Source organism: Oncorhynchus tshawytscha, linkage group LG07, assembly GCF_018296145.1.
Source record: "Oncorhynchus tshawytscha isolate Ot180627B linkage group LG07, Otsh_v2.0, whole genome shotgun sequence".
Taxonomy (NCBI): Eukaryota; Metazoa; Chordata; class Actinopteri; order Salmoniformes; family Salmonidae; genus Oncorhynchus; species Oncorhynchus tshawytscha.
Genome location: NC_056435.1, coordinates 25,994,251 through 26,009,929, shown reverse-complemented (window position 1 = coordinate 26,009,929; position 15,679 = coordinate 25,994,251). Strand labels below are relative to the sequence as shown.

General features: G+C 42.2%; 1 protein-coding gene across 1 annotated transcript in view; it reads right to left on the bottom strand.

Annotated features, from left to right (window-relative positions):
* LOC112254213 (protein phosphatase 1H-like) overlaps positions 1 to 15,679 on the bottom strand; it is a 49,400-nt gene that overhangs the window by 6,480 nt on the left and 27,241 nt on the right. Inside the window, exons 2-5 of the mRNA XM_024426551.2 lie at positions 10,459 to 10,576; positions 2,664 to 2,999; positions 2,298 to 2,410; positions 1,645 to 1,729 (exon numbers count right to left, since the gene is read on the bottom strand). Coding sequence (XP_024282319.1) covers positions 1,645 to 1,729; positions 2,298 to 2,410; positions 2,664 to 2,999; positions 10,459 to 10,576 — 652 coding nt within the window. The remainder of the gene's footprint in view (positions 1 to 1,644; positions 1,730 to 2,297; positions 2,411 to 2,663; positions 3,000 to 10,458; positions 10,577 to 15,679) is intronic.

The window sequence follows — 15,679 nt, the reverse complement described above, 5'->3', positions numbered from 1 at the left end:
ACCTATTTCTTTCACTTACTTGCTGTGCTGCTTCGTTGTATGATGAAATCCTGGTTGAGACTGAACAAATGAACGTGTCAAGCAGGACATTTCAGCTCTTTCTGTCCGTGGCCTCTTTCCTCGGTGGGCACTGTCACTGTGTCCATTTCCATCTTGTCCAGCTGTGGCTGTAACATTTCATGTAAACCCTGTTTCTTGTCTGCATCGAAGTGGCGGTCCTTGTACCTAGCATCGAGCATGGTGGTTCACAGCCTATAGGAGAGTACTTTTCCAAGTTAACCCCACGGTCTGTGTTGGCATTTTTGTTGAGCAGGCGTTTCAATGTATCACGTCTGTTGCAGACACAGCTGAGCTTATTTCTCCAGTCAGTTGTTCGATTGGAGCTGGGAGTGTTCATGTTTCAAACATGTTCTCAATGCCACTGAATTGGCAGCAGCGGTATGAGAACCAGCACATTATTGAGCATGCAATACGGCTTTCCGCAGTACGAAATCCTCGCCGACCCACTGCTGTCACACTCGTAATGCTCATGGGGCTGACATCGCTGGCCCAAATGTCAGTCGTGAAGCTAATAGCAGTGACGCCCATAGCAAGTAGCTCATGGATGTGAGTTTCAACAATACTGTGCAACTCCAGTAGGGCAACATCTGAAAAATAGTGCCTACTTGGTAATGTGTACTGGGGCTCGACCAGTCGGGCAAAAGCCAACATCATCCACGACAGAGAACTGTTGATTATGAAGGGCAATGAATTCCATTATCTTGGCGTTTAATGGATTTCGCCTTTGAGTTGTCTCGCTGAAATGTTCTTACTCTTTCAAATGACTGCTCGACTTGTTGACTGCTCGATTCATACAGCAGACATTGTGGGCCAGGTTAGGAATGCTGTGTTGCACTTGTAGCACTATATTTCTTGTGGCGTCATTACGTCTTCGACCTACGTTATATAGGTACGCACGTCAGCTTTGACATTGGTTTTACTCATCGGCGTTAAACTAGACATCGGGCCGATACTTACCGATATATCGCGCATCCCTAGTTCCAACATCTAGTGGAAAGCCTTCCCAGAAAAGTGGAGGCTGTTATAGCAGCAAAAGGGTGGAACCAACTCCATATTAATGCTGATGATTTTTGGAATGAGATGTTCGACGAACAGGTGTCCACATACACTACATGACCAAAAGTATATTTTTAGTGTAAATGGAGCAACAAACATATCCTAAAGGAAGTATCATAGCAGTAGGAAAAGTGACAGAACATTATATAACTGTGAAACACAAACTTGGTACTTTTCATTCCCTTCCCTGAGGGTTTCACCACTCTCCCACACAGCCACCCACTCCAGCTTAATTTAGACCAACAGACAGTCAATGAATAAAGATGTAGTCTGAATCATAGTTAAATAGCAATATCCTCCCTCCCCCGTGCGTCGTCCTCTTGGCCAAGGCACCCTTGAAAAAGCTATTCATATCTCGTGGTGATGGGACTCACCTGGTTAAAGGGACATTACACTTTCAAACCAAAGTTTGTCAGATGTTTTCAGACCTCTAAAGTCTGGGAAAAGGTTGACACTTTAATTTGAGTGAAATAGCTATTTTCTTTTAAATAAGGAAAACATAAATAAATGCATTAACCCCGTCCTCACCAGATACTGCAGGCGCTGCCTCTCAGACTCGGGTGTGAACTCGTTGGACATGGGGATGACTTCATTGTTACGGATGATGATGGCTCTGTAGAAAGAGTAAGAACCAAAGTAGAATGAGTAGTGATTCTTGTTTATATGGGAGGGACAACGTACTGTATAAAGACAAAAACAGACACCATAATGTGACCCCCATATCAGGAGGACACTCGGGATAGTTAATGTTGGGTTAAGAGCGTCAGCACAGCATGTTAGAGGATGATTATTGGTCCAAGACACTGATCTAAAGTCAAATTGTTCCCCCTAATGGTTGAGGTTAACATTTGAAAACACTATACCAATCCTAGATCTGTGCTTATGGGCATATTCTACAAGGAGTTTACAGTAAATGATGAATGGTGTTGTCGTACAAAGAGAGGCCAGCAGAGGTCATAAGAACTACGGTTTGAGAATTTGAGCATGACCAACGGGAACAGCTTTCTTTGAATTAACGGCTATGGGCATCATGTTGTGTCACTTCCTTTAACCTCTCTTTCAGTCATTCAACTCTGCATTGAAAACATTGAATATGTACAACAAGTAGGCCTGTAATTCATTAGTCATTATGGGCATTAATCAATCTGCTGCTATTAGAGTTTGACCTGCAGTTGACCTACCTGCTGTCTCCAGCATTGGCAACATAGAGCTTCCCCATTAAATGGATGGCAGCCAAGGCACAACACCCACCAGAGATGGTAAAGGACGTCTTCTCCTTCTCTATCAGTTCATCCTGTAATCAACCGGAAACAAAAGGTTATTCACTCATTGGGTAATAGAAGGAAGTTAGCAGCCCTATGATGAGGTTATACTTAAGATGAAATGTTTACAATTATTGACAGATAAAAGACTGCCTAAAAATACATCTGTGCATTTGATTCTGGAAACCAACATTTTCTCTTGGACGCCCAGGCTTCGCTGAGACGAGTAGAACACTACTTCACAAATTTAAGGTGATATGCCGTGAGCGTTCGCCTGTGTCTTACCATCTGTTTGAAGGCGTTTTCTATGATGCCCATTATCAGACTCTCCAGACTGACAGTCTTCTCCATGTGGAAGCGGATGGAGGGGTCAGTGATGGCATTAGGGTCCTCTGGGTCCTGGGTGGAATTTGCTCCCTTCTTCACCTCCAGCTGGTAGGGGCTGCCGTTCTTGGCCAGGCAGATAGGGGGTGTCACGGAGGGGTTCTCCAGCAGGTGGGCGATGTCCCCCAGTCTGTCTCTGATGAGGCGATGGAGGAGTTTAGATGCCATGATGGCACACCCTGAGCCTGCATGACCGTCGAACACGCCCCAGTACTGCAATGGGATCCCTGTGCCGTCCTGGAAAAGGTTGAGCAAATTAAGTCAAATCAAGCTCAAATCATATCAAAACATGCATTTTAGATATATCAAAAGACAGGATAACAGTAAGAAATGAGAGGAATGGGAGGAAATACAACACTGGCCAGGGATTCAGTCTCTTTAACAGGTCCCTCTTGCAAGAGTTTATCCTGATGAGAATTAAACTCTGAGAATGCCTAAAGGACATTTCTGTCAGAAAATGGATGGGAATACTTCTCATCCATTCTGTTTTGAGCCTCACCTGTTTATCAAAACAATATATATATACAGTACCAGTCAAAAGTTATGACACACCTACTCATACAAGGGTTTCTCTTTATTTTTACTATTTTCTACATTGTAGAATAATAGTGAAGACATCAAAACTATTAAATAATACATATGGAAGTAACCAAAAAAAAGTGTTAAATCAAAATATATTTGAGATTCTTCAAAGTAGCTACTCTTTGACAGCTTTGCACACTCTTGGCATTCTCTTAACCAGCTTCATGAGGTAGTCACCTGGAATGCGTTTCAAATAACAGGTGTGCCTTGTTAAAAGTTAATTTGTGAAATTTCTTTCCTTCTTAATGCGTTTGAGACTATCAGTTGTGTTGTGACAAGGTAGGGATGGTATACAGAAGATTTGGTAAAAGACCAAGTCCATATTATGGCAAGAACAGATCAAATAAGCAAAGAGAAACAACAGTCCATCGTTACTTTAAAGACATGAAGGTCAGCCAATCCGGAAAATTCCAAGAACTTTGAAAGTTTCTTTAATTGCAGTCTCAAAAACCATCAAGCGCTATGATGAAACTGACTCAAGATCCAGTTAACTGCATCTCAGATTGCAGCCCAAATAAATGTGCCTGTTTCCTTAAAATCTGAAGCATCTCAACATCAACTGTTCAGAGGAGACGTGAATCAGGCCTTCGTGGTCGAATTTCTGCAAAGAAACCATTACTAAAAGACACCAATAAGAAGATGAGACTTGCTTGGGCCAAGAAACACAAGCAGTGGACATTAGACTGGTGGAAATCTGTCCTTTTGGTCTGATGAGTCCAAATTTGAGATTTTTGGTTCCAACCGCCATGTCTTCATGAGATGAGTAGTAGGTGAATGGATGATCTCTGCATGTGTGGTTCCCACCGTGAAGCATGGAGGACGAGGTGTGATGGTGTGGGGGTGCTTTGCGGGTGACACTGTTTATTTAGAATTCAAGGCACACTTAACCAGCATGGCTACCACAGCATTCTGCAGCAATACACAATCCCATCTGGTTTGGGCTTAGTCCCACTATCATTTGTTTTTCAACAGGACAATGACCCAACACACCTCCAGGCTGTGTAAGGGCTATTTGACCAAGGAGAGCGATGGAGTGCTGCATCAGATGACCTGGCCTCCACAATCACCCGACCTCAACCCAATTGAGATGGTTTGGGATGAGTTGGACCGCGGAGTGAAGGAAAAGCAGCCAACAAGTGCTCAGCATATGTGGGAACTCCTTCAAGACTGTTGGAAAAGCATTCCTCATGAAGCTGGTTGAGAGAATGCCAAGAGTGTGCAAAGCTGTTAAAGGCAAAAGGTGGCTACTTTGAAGAATCTAAAATATTGTTTTTTTTACAATGTAGAAAACTGTAAAAATAAAGGAAAACCCTTGAATGAGTAGGTGTGTCAACTTTTGACACTGTATATAAGTTTCCCATTTTGTTACGTTACAGCCTTATTCTAAAATCGATTACAGTTTTTTTCCCTCAATCTACATATAATGACAAAGCAAAAACAGATTTTTTGGAAAAATCGGAAATATCACTATTACATAAGTATTCAGACCCTTTAATGAGTACTTTGTTGAAGCACCTTTGGCAGCGATTACAGCCTTGCGTCTTCTTGGGTATGACGCTACAAGCTGACACACCTGTATTTGGGGAGTTTCTCCCATTCTTCTCTGCAGATCCTTTCAAGCTCTGTCAGGTTGGATGGGGAGCATTGCTGCACAGCTATTTTCAGGTCTCTCCAGAGATGTTTGATCGGGTTCTAGAATGGGCTCTGGCTGGGCCACTCAAGGACTTGTCAAGAAGCCACTTCTGCGTTGTCTTGGCTGTGTGCTTAAGGTTGTTGTCCTGTTGGAAGGTGAACATTCACCCCCAGTCTGAGGTCCTGAGCGCTCTGGAGCATGTTTTCATCAAGGATCTCTGTACTTTGCTCCGTTCATCTTTCCCTCGATCCTGACTAGTCTCCCAGACCCTGCCGATGAATAACATTCTCACAACATGATGCTGCCATCACCATGCTTCACCGTAGGGATGATGCTAGGTTTCCTCCAGATGTGATGCTTGGCATTCAGGCCAATATTGGTTTCATCAGACCAGAGAATCTTGTTTCTCATGGTCTTAGAGTCCTTTAGGTGCCTTTTGGTGAACTCCAAGTGGGCTGTCATGTGCTTTACTGAGGATTGGCTTCCGTCTGGCCACTCTACCATAAAGGACTGATTGGTGGAATGCTGCAGAGATGGTTGTCCTTCTGGAAGATTCTCCCATCTCTACAGAGGAACTCTGGAGCTCTGTCAGATTGACCAACGGGTTCTTTGTCACCTCAATGACCAAGGCCCTTCTCCCCTGATTGCGCAGTTTGGCCAGGCGGACAGAAAAGTACGTCAAATAACGTTATATCTACCTTAGCTTTGATTGGACGGATCATGTCCGCATCATACTTTCAAAATCGTAGCTAACAAGCTCGACAAGCAGTCATCATCATGAATCAAGTTGACAATCTATTGGCAAATCCTTTTCAAACCTTGTCACATGAAGAGAAATTATAGAGATAACGTATCGGTGCTCAATGGCCATTGGACATAAACATTACACAACAAGTTGGGAATTGCAAATTCAACAATGAGTGGTTTGGAAGGATTCAGTGGCTAACTGCAAGCGCTGCAAAGCAATCAATGGCCTGCTATTCAACGGAGTGGGTGTGAGGTCCAAGTCTGGGTTTAAGGGTCTCTTTTTGTCTAAGCTTAAAAAGATAAACATGCACAACACACCATGGGCCAGAAAATGTTGAATACATTGGCCATGTTGTCAATCCAGCATGACTTATGCCACTTTCTTAACTGGAAACTCAGAACACTGACTTCTGTGAGAATGCAGAATGCTCTGACTGGGAAAACATGTTTTGAATGGTCATCCAACTCGGAATTCAAAGTCAGGAACTCAGGCCATTTTCTAGAGCTCTGACCTGAAGATCACTGACGTCATGATTCGACTTAGTTTCCCCCCCCCCCAGAGTTCCCAGTTGTCTTGAAAGCACCATAAATCCTGAGGATGCCAAACTTTGATTTAAGTTTGATGGTAAAATTTGCCCACAAGAAGTACCGCCACGCCACCTTCCTGTTTAGGTGAGCACAGCAAGGTCCAAAAATGTCTTGCTGCATAAATAATGTAATATGCCAGGAGATATGTATACTGTTGCTAAGAAAGTAATACTATGTTGTGTAGTAAGCTGTTAGTAGCCCATGAGTCTCGCCCTAATAATTTGGTCCCTTTCCCCCTATTAACTTACCCTACTGTTCTGGTTTGGTGGTGCACATGTAGCTTATAGCCTGTTTTAGAGAAATGTAATCATCGAATATTGTAAGAGCTTTCATTGTCTGCTTATATGCCCCCTTTATTTATCCTACGGTTCTGACTGTAAGAAAGGCCCATTTCAAAAGTGCTGAACAAATAGTTATATTGACTACGATCCGTCCTAGCTCGCTCATTAATGTCTTAATCGAAATCACGGATCGCCTCTTATTCGGTCATCGTCCCCTTATGCCATAGTTTGTACATCTCAGTTATCAGTAGAAACCACATTTGTTTAAACAAGTCAGACCTAACAGTTTGTTGGCACCATTTGTCACCGTTACAGTGCAATTCATTTATTGTTTAGTGTCGTGTTGCGTAGTGGCTTTGCTGGAATGCATTGCAACAATTGTTTTCGAGTTTGCCCCAAAAAGATTTACATTCTAAAATCAGCAATAACATGTCTTACTCGATGACACTATCACTGTAAATATGTGCTCAATGACAGCAGTTACTGTGTTGGATTAAACATATTCCACTTGGATTTCATCGTGGCAGTAAATCCCACTAACAAGATGTCCACCTATCGGGTGACTCTTACTTCTCACTTATGCGGTCTTCCTTTACATCTATGCCAAGAAGTAAATGTGTTTAGTATAGTAATAGTGTCCCAGACGGTTACAGCATGTCTACTTTAAGAGCCCAATCCACAGAATGGATAGCAGTATGGGGGCATCTGTTGACCTCTTACTAGACTAGAGTGGAGGAGGGGCACAGAAGAGATGCTGTAATTTAATTAACAGGAGGGACAGAGGGTAAACATAAAGAATACAGGAGGGGAGGGGGTTGCGAGGCCACCAGAAGGACTGGAGGGATTGACCGGACACAACACAGACCCAGTACAATACTGTATACTATAGACTGCTGTGTAAATACAATTGAGAGATTATGGGGCAATCTCTGAGTGAGTAGGTTTTTGGATTTGTGTGCTAGGGGCGGTAGCTGCTCTACAGACCCACGGAAAGCTGTTTCTAAATATAGCGGCACACAATGGTCAATGTCTTAATCAAATTGTCTTTTCTTTGTCAGGAGAAAAAAATGAATCCCCAGCTAGCCCGTGATGTCTGGAGACATTTAAACAGAGATGGTTTTATTAGAGAGAGCGAGACCTGTGAAAACCTTGCTGCAGTGCAGCGTGTCACCAAAGGTCCCATCTTAACAATGAGGGCAGTAGACCATAACAAAACAAACATTGGACCAGGATGTGCCTATTCTCAACCTGGTCTCAGAGCATTTCGTATTATTCTGACAACAATCACCCGAGCCACTGCCTGTTCACCCCGCTATCATTCAGAAGGCGAGGTCAGTACAGGTGCATCAAAGCAGGGACCGAAAGACAGCTTCTATCTCAAGACCATCAGATTGTTAAACAGCCATCAGTAACATTGAGTGGCTGCTGCCAACATACTGACTCAACTCCAGCCACTTTAATAATGGAAAAATTGATGTAATCAATTTATCACTAGCCGTGACCAGCTGATCTATTGGGCCGGGGCCCCCGGCGTATTCCATTCGCTCCATACTGGATTCGAGGCGAGGGGCCTTCAGTACCTCGTGGAGTGGGAGGGGTACGGACAGGAGGAGAGATGCTGGGTTCCGGTGGAGGACGTGTTGGACCCTTCTATGCTGCGGGAGTTCCACCGTCTACGTCCGGATCGCCCTGCACCTTGCCTTCCGGGTCGTCCCTAAGGCTGGTGTCGGCGAGCTGCTGGAGCCGCGCACCAAGGGGGGGAGGGGGGGATACTGTCATGACTTCCGCTGAAGTCGGTTCCTCTCCTTGTTCGGGTGGTGTTCGGCGGTCGACGTCACCGGTCTTCTAGCCATCGCCGATCCACCTTTCATTTTCCTTTTGTCTTGTTTTCCCACACACCTGGTTTTCATTCCCTCAGTACTTGTCGTGTAGTTACCCCTCCGTTCCCCTAAATGTCTGTGTGTGAAATTGTTTGTCAGGTTGGTACGCTTCCGGCTGGTGTACACCGCGGTTTGTTTTGTACCTGTGCTTTGTGACAGCCGGTACTTTGTACCTGGTTGTGTGTACTTTGTGCTGCCTCACTTGTTCTTTGGGCATTTGTTTTTGTGAAGCGGTTGCGTCCTGTTTTATATTGTCTGAGTAAAGTGCTTTGTCCACTCATCTCTGATCTCCTACGCCTGACTTCCATGCACCAGCTACACCCACCCTCTGACATATATTCACAGAAATGGCGACAGCATAGCACAAATCTCATTCAACCCAGAAAATGTAGGCTACATAAGTCATAGCGCTAACTGAGGATATAGTGACCTAACACAATCGGTCATATTTAGCTAACTCTCGGCTGACAGAACCCATAATCTGAATTAGCTAATAACAATTACTATTTACAATTCATCACATCAAGGGTGAGCTCACCAGTGAATGAAATAATTGAGTAAAACACTTTCTAAGAATCTAAAGTAATCCGACGATGGGTAGTTTATGGTGCTGCCATTTGTTTTGTGTGTGCTAAGCAAAGATAAGCGGTTACAAGATGCGTTTGGTCTGCTTGCCATCATACAATGCATTCTGTTGGTCACGTAAATGCCTGTCAGACCAAAGATGTTATAATAAAATGAATGTTTGAAGTGTGCATGTTTAAGGTGGTGTGTCATCTACCATCATTCACTTCTGGAAGTTTACTCGAGAGTTTACTCATTTTATTATAACATCTTTGGTCTGACAGGCATTTACGTGACCAACAGAATGCATTTTATGATGTCAACAAACATGGCCCCACACTTAACTGGCAGCTTAGCATTAGCTCATTATAATAAGTACAACCTTCAAAAAAGTATTTTATACACATCCATGTGTCCATTAATCTATGCAATAATTGGAAAGCATGATTTGTTACCAGTACTTGAAAACGTGAATAAAACAGTAAATGCATTATGCTCCATACATACATATGGTGTGCTACAGTAGAAACAACACGATATACAGAAATTATAATGATAACATAATAATGCACTTCATTTGACTGGAACACACATGGCCAAAGTTACTAATAGTAAGGAAAACAACAATGAAGGCAATGCGGGCGCCAGCTGGAAAATATGCCAGGGAAATATACATCATTCTGTTCTGACTGGAGATGTGCAAATGTCTGGGTACTTGATCCCTCGTCGAAGAGAGAGGTTTGTCCGGCTCAGTGATGCCTGAAACTTAAATTGTTGTCAACAGTGAAATGGGCTACTTCTATGTGAATTAATGAGGAGGGGATCACACCTCAATTCAAACTTAGAAAATAATTTGAAATGGCAATTTGAAACACAGCCTATAGATCATTTGCAGACAGCATGCTTTGGTTTGAGGGCAGCATGGGTTACCTGTCATGTTGTGTAACAATCACATGGAACAGTGAGTATATTCTGACATCACACACATTAAAAAAAATCTCATGCTTGGGCAATCGTTAGAGATATTTGGAATTCACTCGTGAAAAGGGTTAGGGTTAGTGGGAACGTTAGGGTTAGCTAACATGCTAAGTAGTTGCAAGTTGCTAATTAGCTAAAATGCTAAAGTTGTCCGTTATTTGATTCGAACTCGAAACCTTTGGGTTGCTAGACATTTGCATTATGCCATCCACCGAACTTTCATTTTTGCATTAAGTACATATCGGTCTTAATTAACCATACCAAATGTAACTTATCATACCAATTTGGATGTCCTGGATTCACATTTACTATGTTACGTCTAGTCTATCATACTAGGCTGGTATGCTTTACCCTCTCTCCTATTGTAGTGCTGTAGACCCAGTCAATGAGCCTTACCAGTGTTCTATTTATATAATGACTAGAACAGATTCCAGTAGTCTCACCCCATTGTCGTCCAGCAGTGTGGAGTTACGCTGTTTTTTGTTGCTCAGCTTCTTCACGTAGAGCAGTTCACAGGACGCCTGGTCCTCATTCAGCATGCTCTTCCCAGCATTGATGGTCCTGAGGGGAATGGGGGTAGAGAAGGTATGGGGAGGTCATCCATCTAAGAAAATGTATATGCACCCCCCTGGTTCAGGTGATGGACAGAAAAAAAAACACCCAACCAAGGTGCGTCTCAGATAAATCAGTGTTCAGAGCATGTCAGAGTGGCAGACATTGTTTCATTTTTATCATAGGGGAGATGGTAATGTTACGATTTATGTACAAAACATAAGAAAGAAGCAGATACCCACTGGGCAAATACTGGGTGAATCAATGTTGTTTCCACGTCATTTTAACAAAAACATTCAATGTGATGACGTTGAATCAATGTGGAAAATGGATTGAATTTGAAAAAAAGTTTTCACCCAACTTTTAACCTAAAATCCAACGACATGGTGAAATGTTTTTTTGAATTCACACTAGTTGACAACTCAACCAAATGTAAAGCAAAACTAGACGTTGAACTGACGTCTGTGCCCAGTGGGTAGTGCTTAGGGAAGCTGCAGGACTGCGACTGGAATTAAGTGTTTTCATTACTGGCCTATCCCTAACGATAATGGCTTTATAAAGTATTAAGCATATTCTGACCATCTCAGTGGACCAGTGGCTGTGCTATTACAGAATGTGGGAGTAGACACTGCAGTAGTCTGAGGAGTGGTGGAAGAGGCAGTGCTTTTTGCTCATACTTGTGTAATCTTACGGTAGCTAATATTATACCATCCATTAACATGTATTAGATATACAGTGGGGCAAAAAAGTATTTAGTCAGCCACCAATTGTGCAAGTTCTCCCACTTAAAAAGACGAGGCCTGTAATTTTCTTCAACTATGATAGACAAAATTAGAAAAAAAATCCAGAAAATCACATGGTAGGATTTTTTAAATGAATTTACTTGCAAATTATGGTGGAAAATAAGTATTTGGTCAATAACAAAAGATTCTCAATACTTTGTCATTGCCAACAAAGGATATATAACAGAGGGCAAACGTTTTCTGTAAGTCTTCAAGGTTTTCACACACTGTTTCTGTTTTTTTGGCCCATTCCTCCATGCAGATCTCCTCTAGAGCAGTGATGATTTGGGGCTGTTGCTGGGCAACACAGACTTTCAACTCCCTCCAAAGATTTTCTATGGGGTTGAGATCTGGAGACTGGCTAGGCCACTCCAGGACCTTGAAATGCTTCTTACGAAGCCACTCCTTCGTTGCCCGGGCGGTGTGTTTGGGATCATTGTCATGCTGAAAGACCCAGCCACGTTTCATCTTTAATGCCCTTGCTGATGATAGGCTTTGTTACTTTGGTCCCAGCTCTCTGCAGGTCATTCACTAGGTCGCCCTGTGTGGTTCTGTGATTTTTGCTCACCGTTCTTGTGATCATTTTGACCCCACAGGGTGAGATCTTGCGTGGAGCCTCAGATCGAGGGAGATTATCAGTGGTCTTGTATAACTTCCATTTCCTAATAATTGCTCCCACAGTTGATTTCTTCAAACCAAGCTGCTTACCTATTGCAGATTCAGTCTTCCCAACCTGGTGCAGGTCTACAATTTTGTTTCTGGTGTCCTTTGACAGCTCTTTGGTCTTGGCCATAGTGGAGTTTGGAGTGTGACTGTTTGAGGTTGTGGACAGGTGTCTTTTATACTGATAACAAGTTCAAACAGGTGCCATTAATACAGGGAACGAGTGGAGGACAGAGGAGCCTCTTAACGAAGAAGTTACAGGTCTGTGAGAGCCAGAAATCTTGCTTGTTTGTAGGTGACCAAATACTTTCCACCATAATTTGTTAATAAATTCATTAAAAATCCTACAATGTGATTTTCTGCATTTTCTTTCTCATTTTGTCTGTCATAGTTGAAGTGTACCTATGATGACAATTACAGGCCTCTCATCTTTTTAAGTGGGAGAACTTGCACAATTGGTGGCTGACTAAATACTTTTTTGCCCCACTGTAGATCCTTTAAAGGGAAACTGAGCGCAAGAACCAACTTCTCTCGTTGAAAACAACCCGTGGCATCGATACGAGTCGAACATTTATCCCAGAGCTAAAAAGTCTAAGTAGGATAATTTGGGTCATAAAGGTAGTATATTCCAAAACAGAGTTTTGTGATATTTGTGTACCTGAGTTCGTCATGACTTACATGGGGTTGGATTTTTATTTTGATTATGCCCACTAACACAGGATTGTAATACCTATGGAGATTTGTCATGCACGGACAAACACCGTGAGACAGACCTGCCCACATTACGCAGCGCCTTGGACTTGTTTACATAAGAAAACGCATCGCCAATGTTGTTGAAAGAACACTTAGCCCCTGAACCCTTTATGGAGTGGCCAATTGCTGATGTGTAGTGATCACTCGAGTCTGACCAGTGCTGGACTTTGACTGAAACAGGTGCCGGTAGCCTACTCATAATGACTTAAATATGTATACATTTATCTTAGAATTATAACTACACAGAATACTATTCTGTTACTGAATGAATGTATAAATCTTTTTATAATCATAATACTGAATATAAGGTGTGTAGTTTTAGTCAAGAATTAAAACAAGGACTTTCTGTTCCTTGTTAGAAACAAATGGAGCTGTCGTCAGACCGGCTGGAATACTGTGTTCCTTACAGGACATTCTGTCCCCACCCAGGGAGGGGAGAGACCTGGGCTTGTAGTAGATAATGTGAGAAGGCTTGAACTATATTGCATTGTATCTGAGAGGACGAGGGACATTTATGACGAAATGTGAGGTATATAAACCAATGTACATGGTATTATGACCAGTGCTCTCGGGAATAAACACTATTGATTAATTTTGAGACTGATCTTTGTCTATTTTATGCAAATAAGAACCTTACAAATTCTTAGAAACAGACAAAGTGTTCTGCTTTATTATAATTGAATTGGTTAACGAACATATAGGAATTAAATTCCTCTAACCGAGGTAGGCTAAGTAGAAAATATGAGGTGCCAGTACTCAGTTCTATGACCTCCTGCCCATGTAACGCACTGAGTCTGCCACTGTTTTGGGCAAAATGACAATTGAGACGATGCACACTTGTATCCCAACTGCCACTTGTCAATATTCCATAATTCCAAACCCATTCGTGAGCATCCTGTTTTGCAACATGATTCGCTATGAAACACTGGCAGACATGAGCACACTCTGGTAATATATAGCAGCAGAGTTGATAGCCTGCAATCCACTACTAGTTTTCATACACATTTTTTGAAATTTAGAAATGCTGCACCAAACACCTTACATGCTGACCAAACTGCTCGCTTGCGCGTGTCCGCAAGTTGATTTTAGTCTACCCACACCAGACGCGATCAGGACAGGCAGGTTGAAATATCAAAACAAACTCTGAACCAACTACATTAATTTGGGGACAGATCAAAAAGCATTAAACATTTATGGCAATTTAGCTAGCAAGCTTGCTGTTGCTTGCTAATTTGTCCTGGGATATAAACATTGGGTTGTTATTTTACCTGACATGCACAAGGTCCTCTACTCAAACAATTAATCCACAGATAAAAGGGTAAACCTAGTTTGTTTCTAGTAATCTCTGCCTTCAGGCTTCTTCTTTTTTGGACTTTATATGGCAGTTGGCAACCAACTTTAAGGTGCATTACCACTACCGAATGGAATATGGACTGCAGTTCATCTTTTAATCACCCACGTGGGTATATGCTCCTAAAAACCAATGCGATGGGAAAGGCGGGACTTGCAGCCTATCAAGCATCACAAATAGAACAAAGTTCTATTTTAGCGCCTGGCTACGCAGATGCGTATGGGTGCAATGATTGAATAACATGTATGTGTACATTATTTTGCAATGGGGAGCGGTGTGTATGCAGACCAGACCGCTCCCACACCAGACTTGATCAGGAACTGCAGTTTGAAATATCAAAACAACCAATTAATACTTTTTTAAAAATCATACAATATGATTTTCAGGATTTTTTTGTTTTAGATTCCGTCTCTCACACTTGAAGTGTACCTATGATAAAAATTACAGACCTCTACATGCTTTGTAAGTAGGAAACACTGCCGATTTTGCAGGTTATCAAATACTTGTTCTCCCCACTGTATGTTTTGCCACCCTAGGGTCATGCACTTCTCATGAAGCAAATGTAGAACTTTAATAAATCAAAAACATAAAATACAGTAAAAATTTGAAAAATACCATACAATGACATTTTGGCCATATTTCCCAGTCCTAGTGCGTACGGCCCAGTGCAACACTGGGGCTAAGCTTCCTGCAATCCAGGACCTCTATACCAGACGGTGTCAGAGTAAGGCCCTAAAAATTGTCAGACTCCAGCCACCCTAGTCAGTCTGTTCTCTCTGCTACCGCATGGCAAGCGGTACTGGAGTGCCAAGTCTAGGTCCAAGAGGCTACAAAACAGCTTTTAACCCCAAGCCTACACAAATGACACATTATACAAAAGAAATGTGCAAGACTAGCCACCTTCTCTAATTACCTGGCTCCACTGTACCTTATTTTTAATAAAAATCAATATCTTGTCTATTTACAACATTAAATGTACACCAATTATGCACCTACAACTACTCATACCTCACAGACAGTTTACCTAAACCATTCAATGGATTCTTCCAGGCTAATTCTGAAATCCATCTATATACAGGTGAAGTTGGGTTAGTTTACATACTTAGGTTGGAGTCATTAAAACTCGTTTTTCAACCACTCCACAAATGTCTCGTTAACAAACTATAGTTTTGGCAAGTCGGTTAGAACATCTACTTTGTGCATGACACAAGTAATTTTTCCAACAGTTGTTTACAGACAGATTATTTCACTTATTCACTGTATCACAATTCCATTGGGTCAGAAGTTTACATACACTAAGTTGACTGTGCCTTTAAACAGCTTGGAAAAATCAAGAAAAAGCTTCTGATAGGCTAATTGACATCATTTGAGTCAATTGGAGGTGTACCTGTGGATGTATTTCAAGCCCTACCTTCAAAGCCAGTGCCTCTTTGCTTGGCATCATGGGGAAATCAAAAGAAATCAGCCAAGACTTCAATTTTTTTTGTAGACCTCCACAAGGTACCATGTTCATCTGTACAAACAATAGTACTCAAGTATAAACACCATGGGACCACGCAGCCA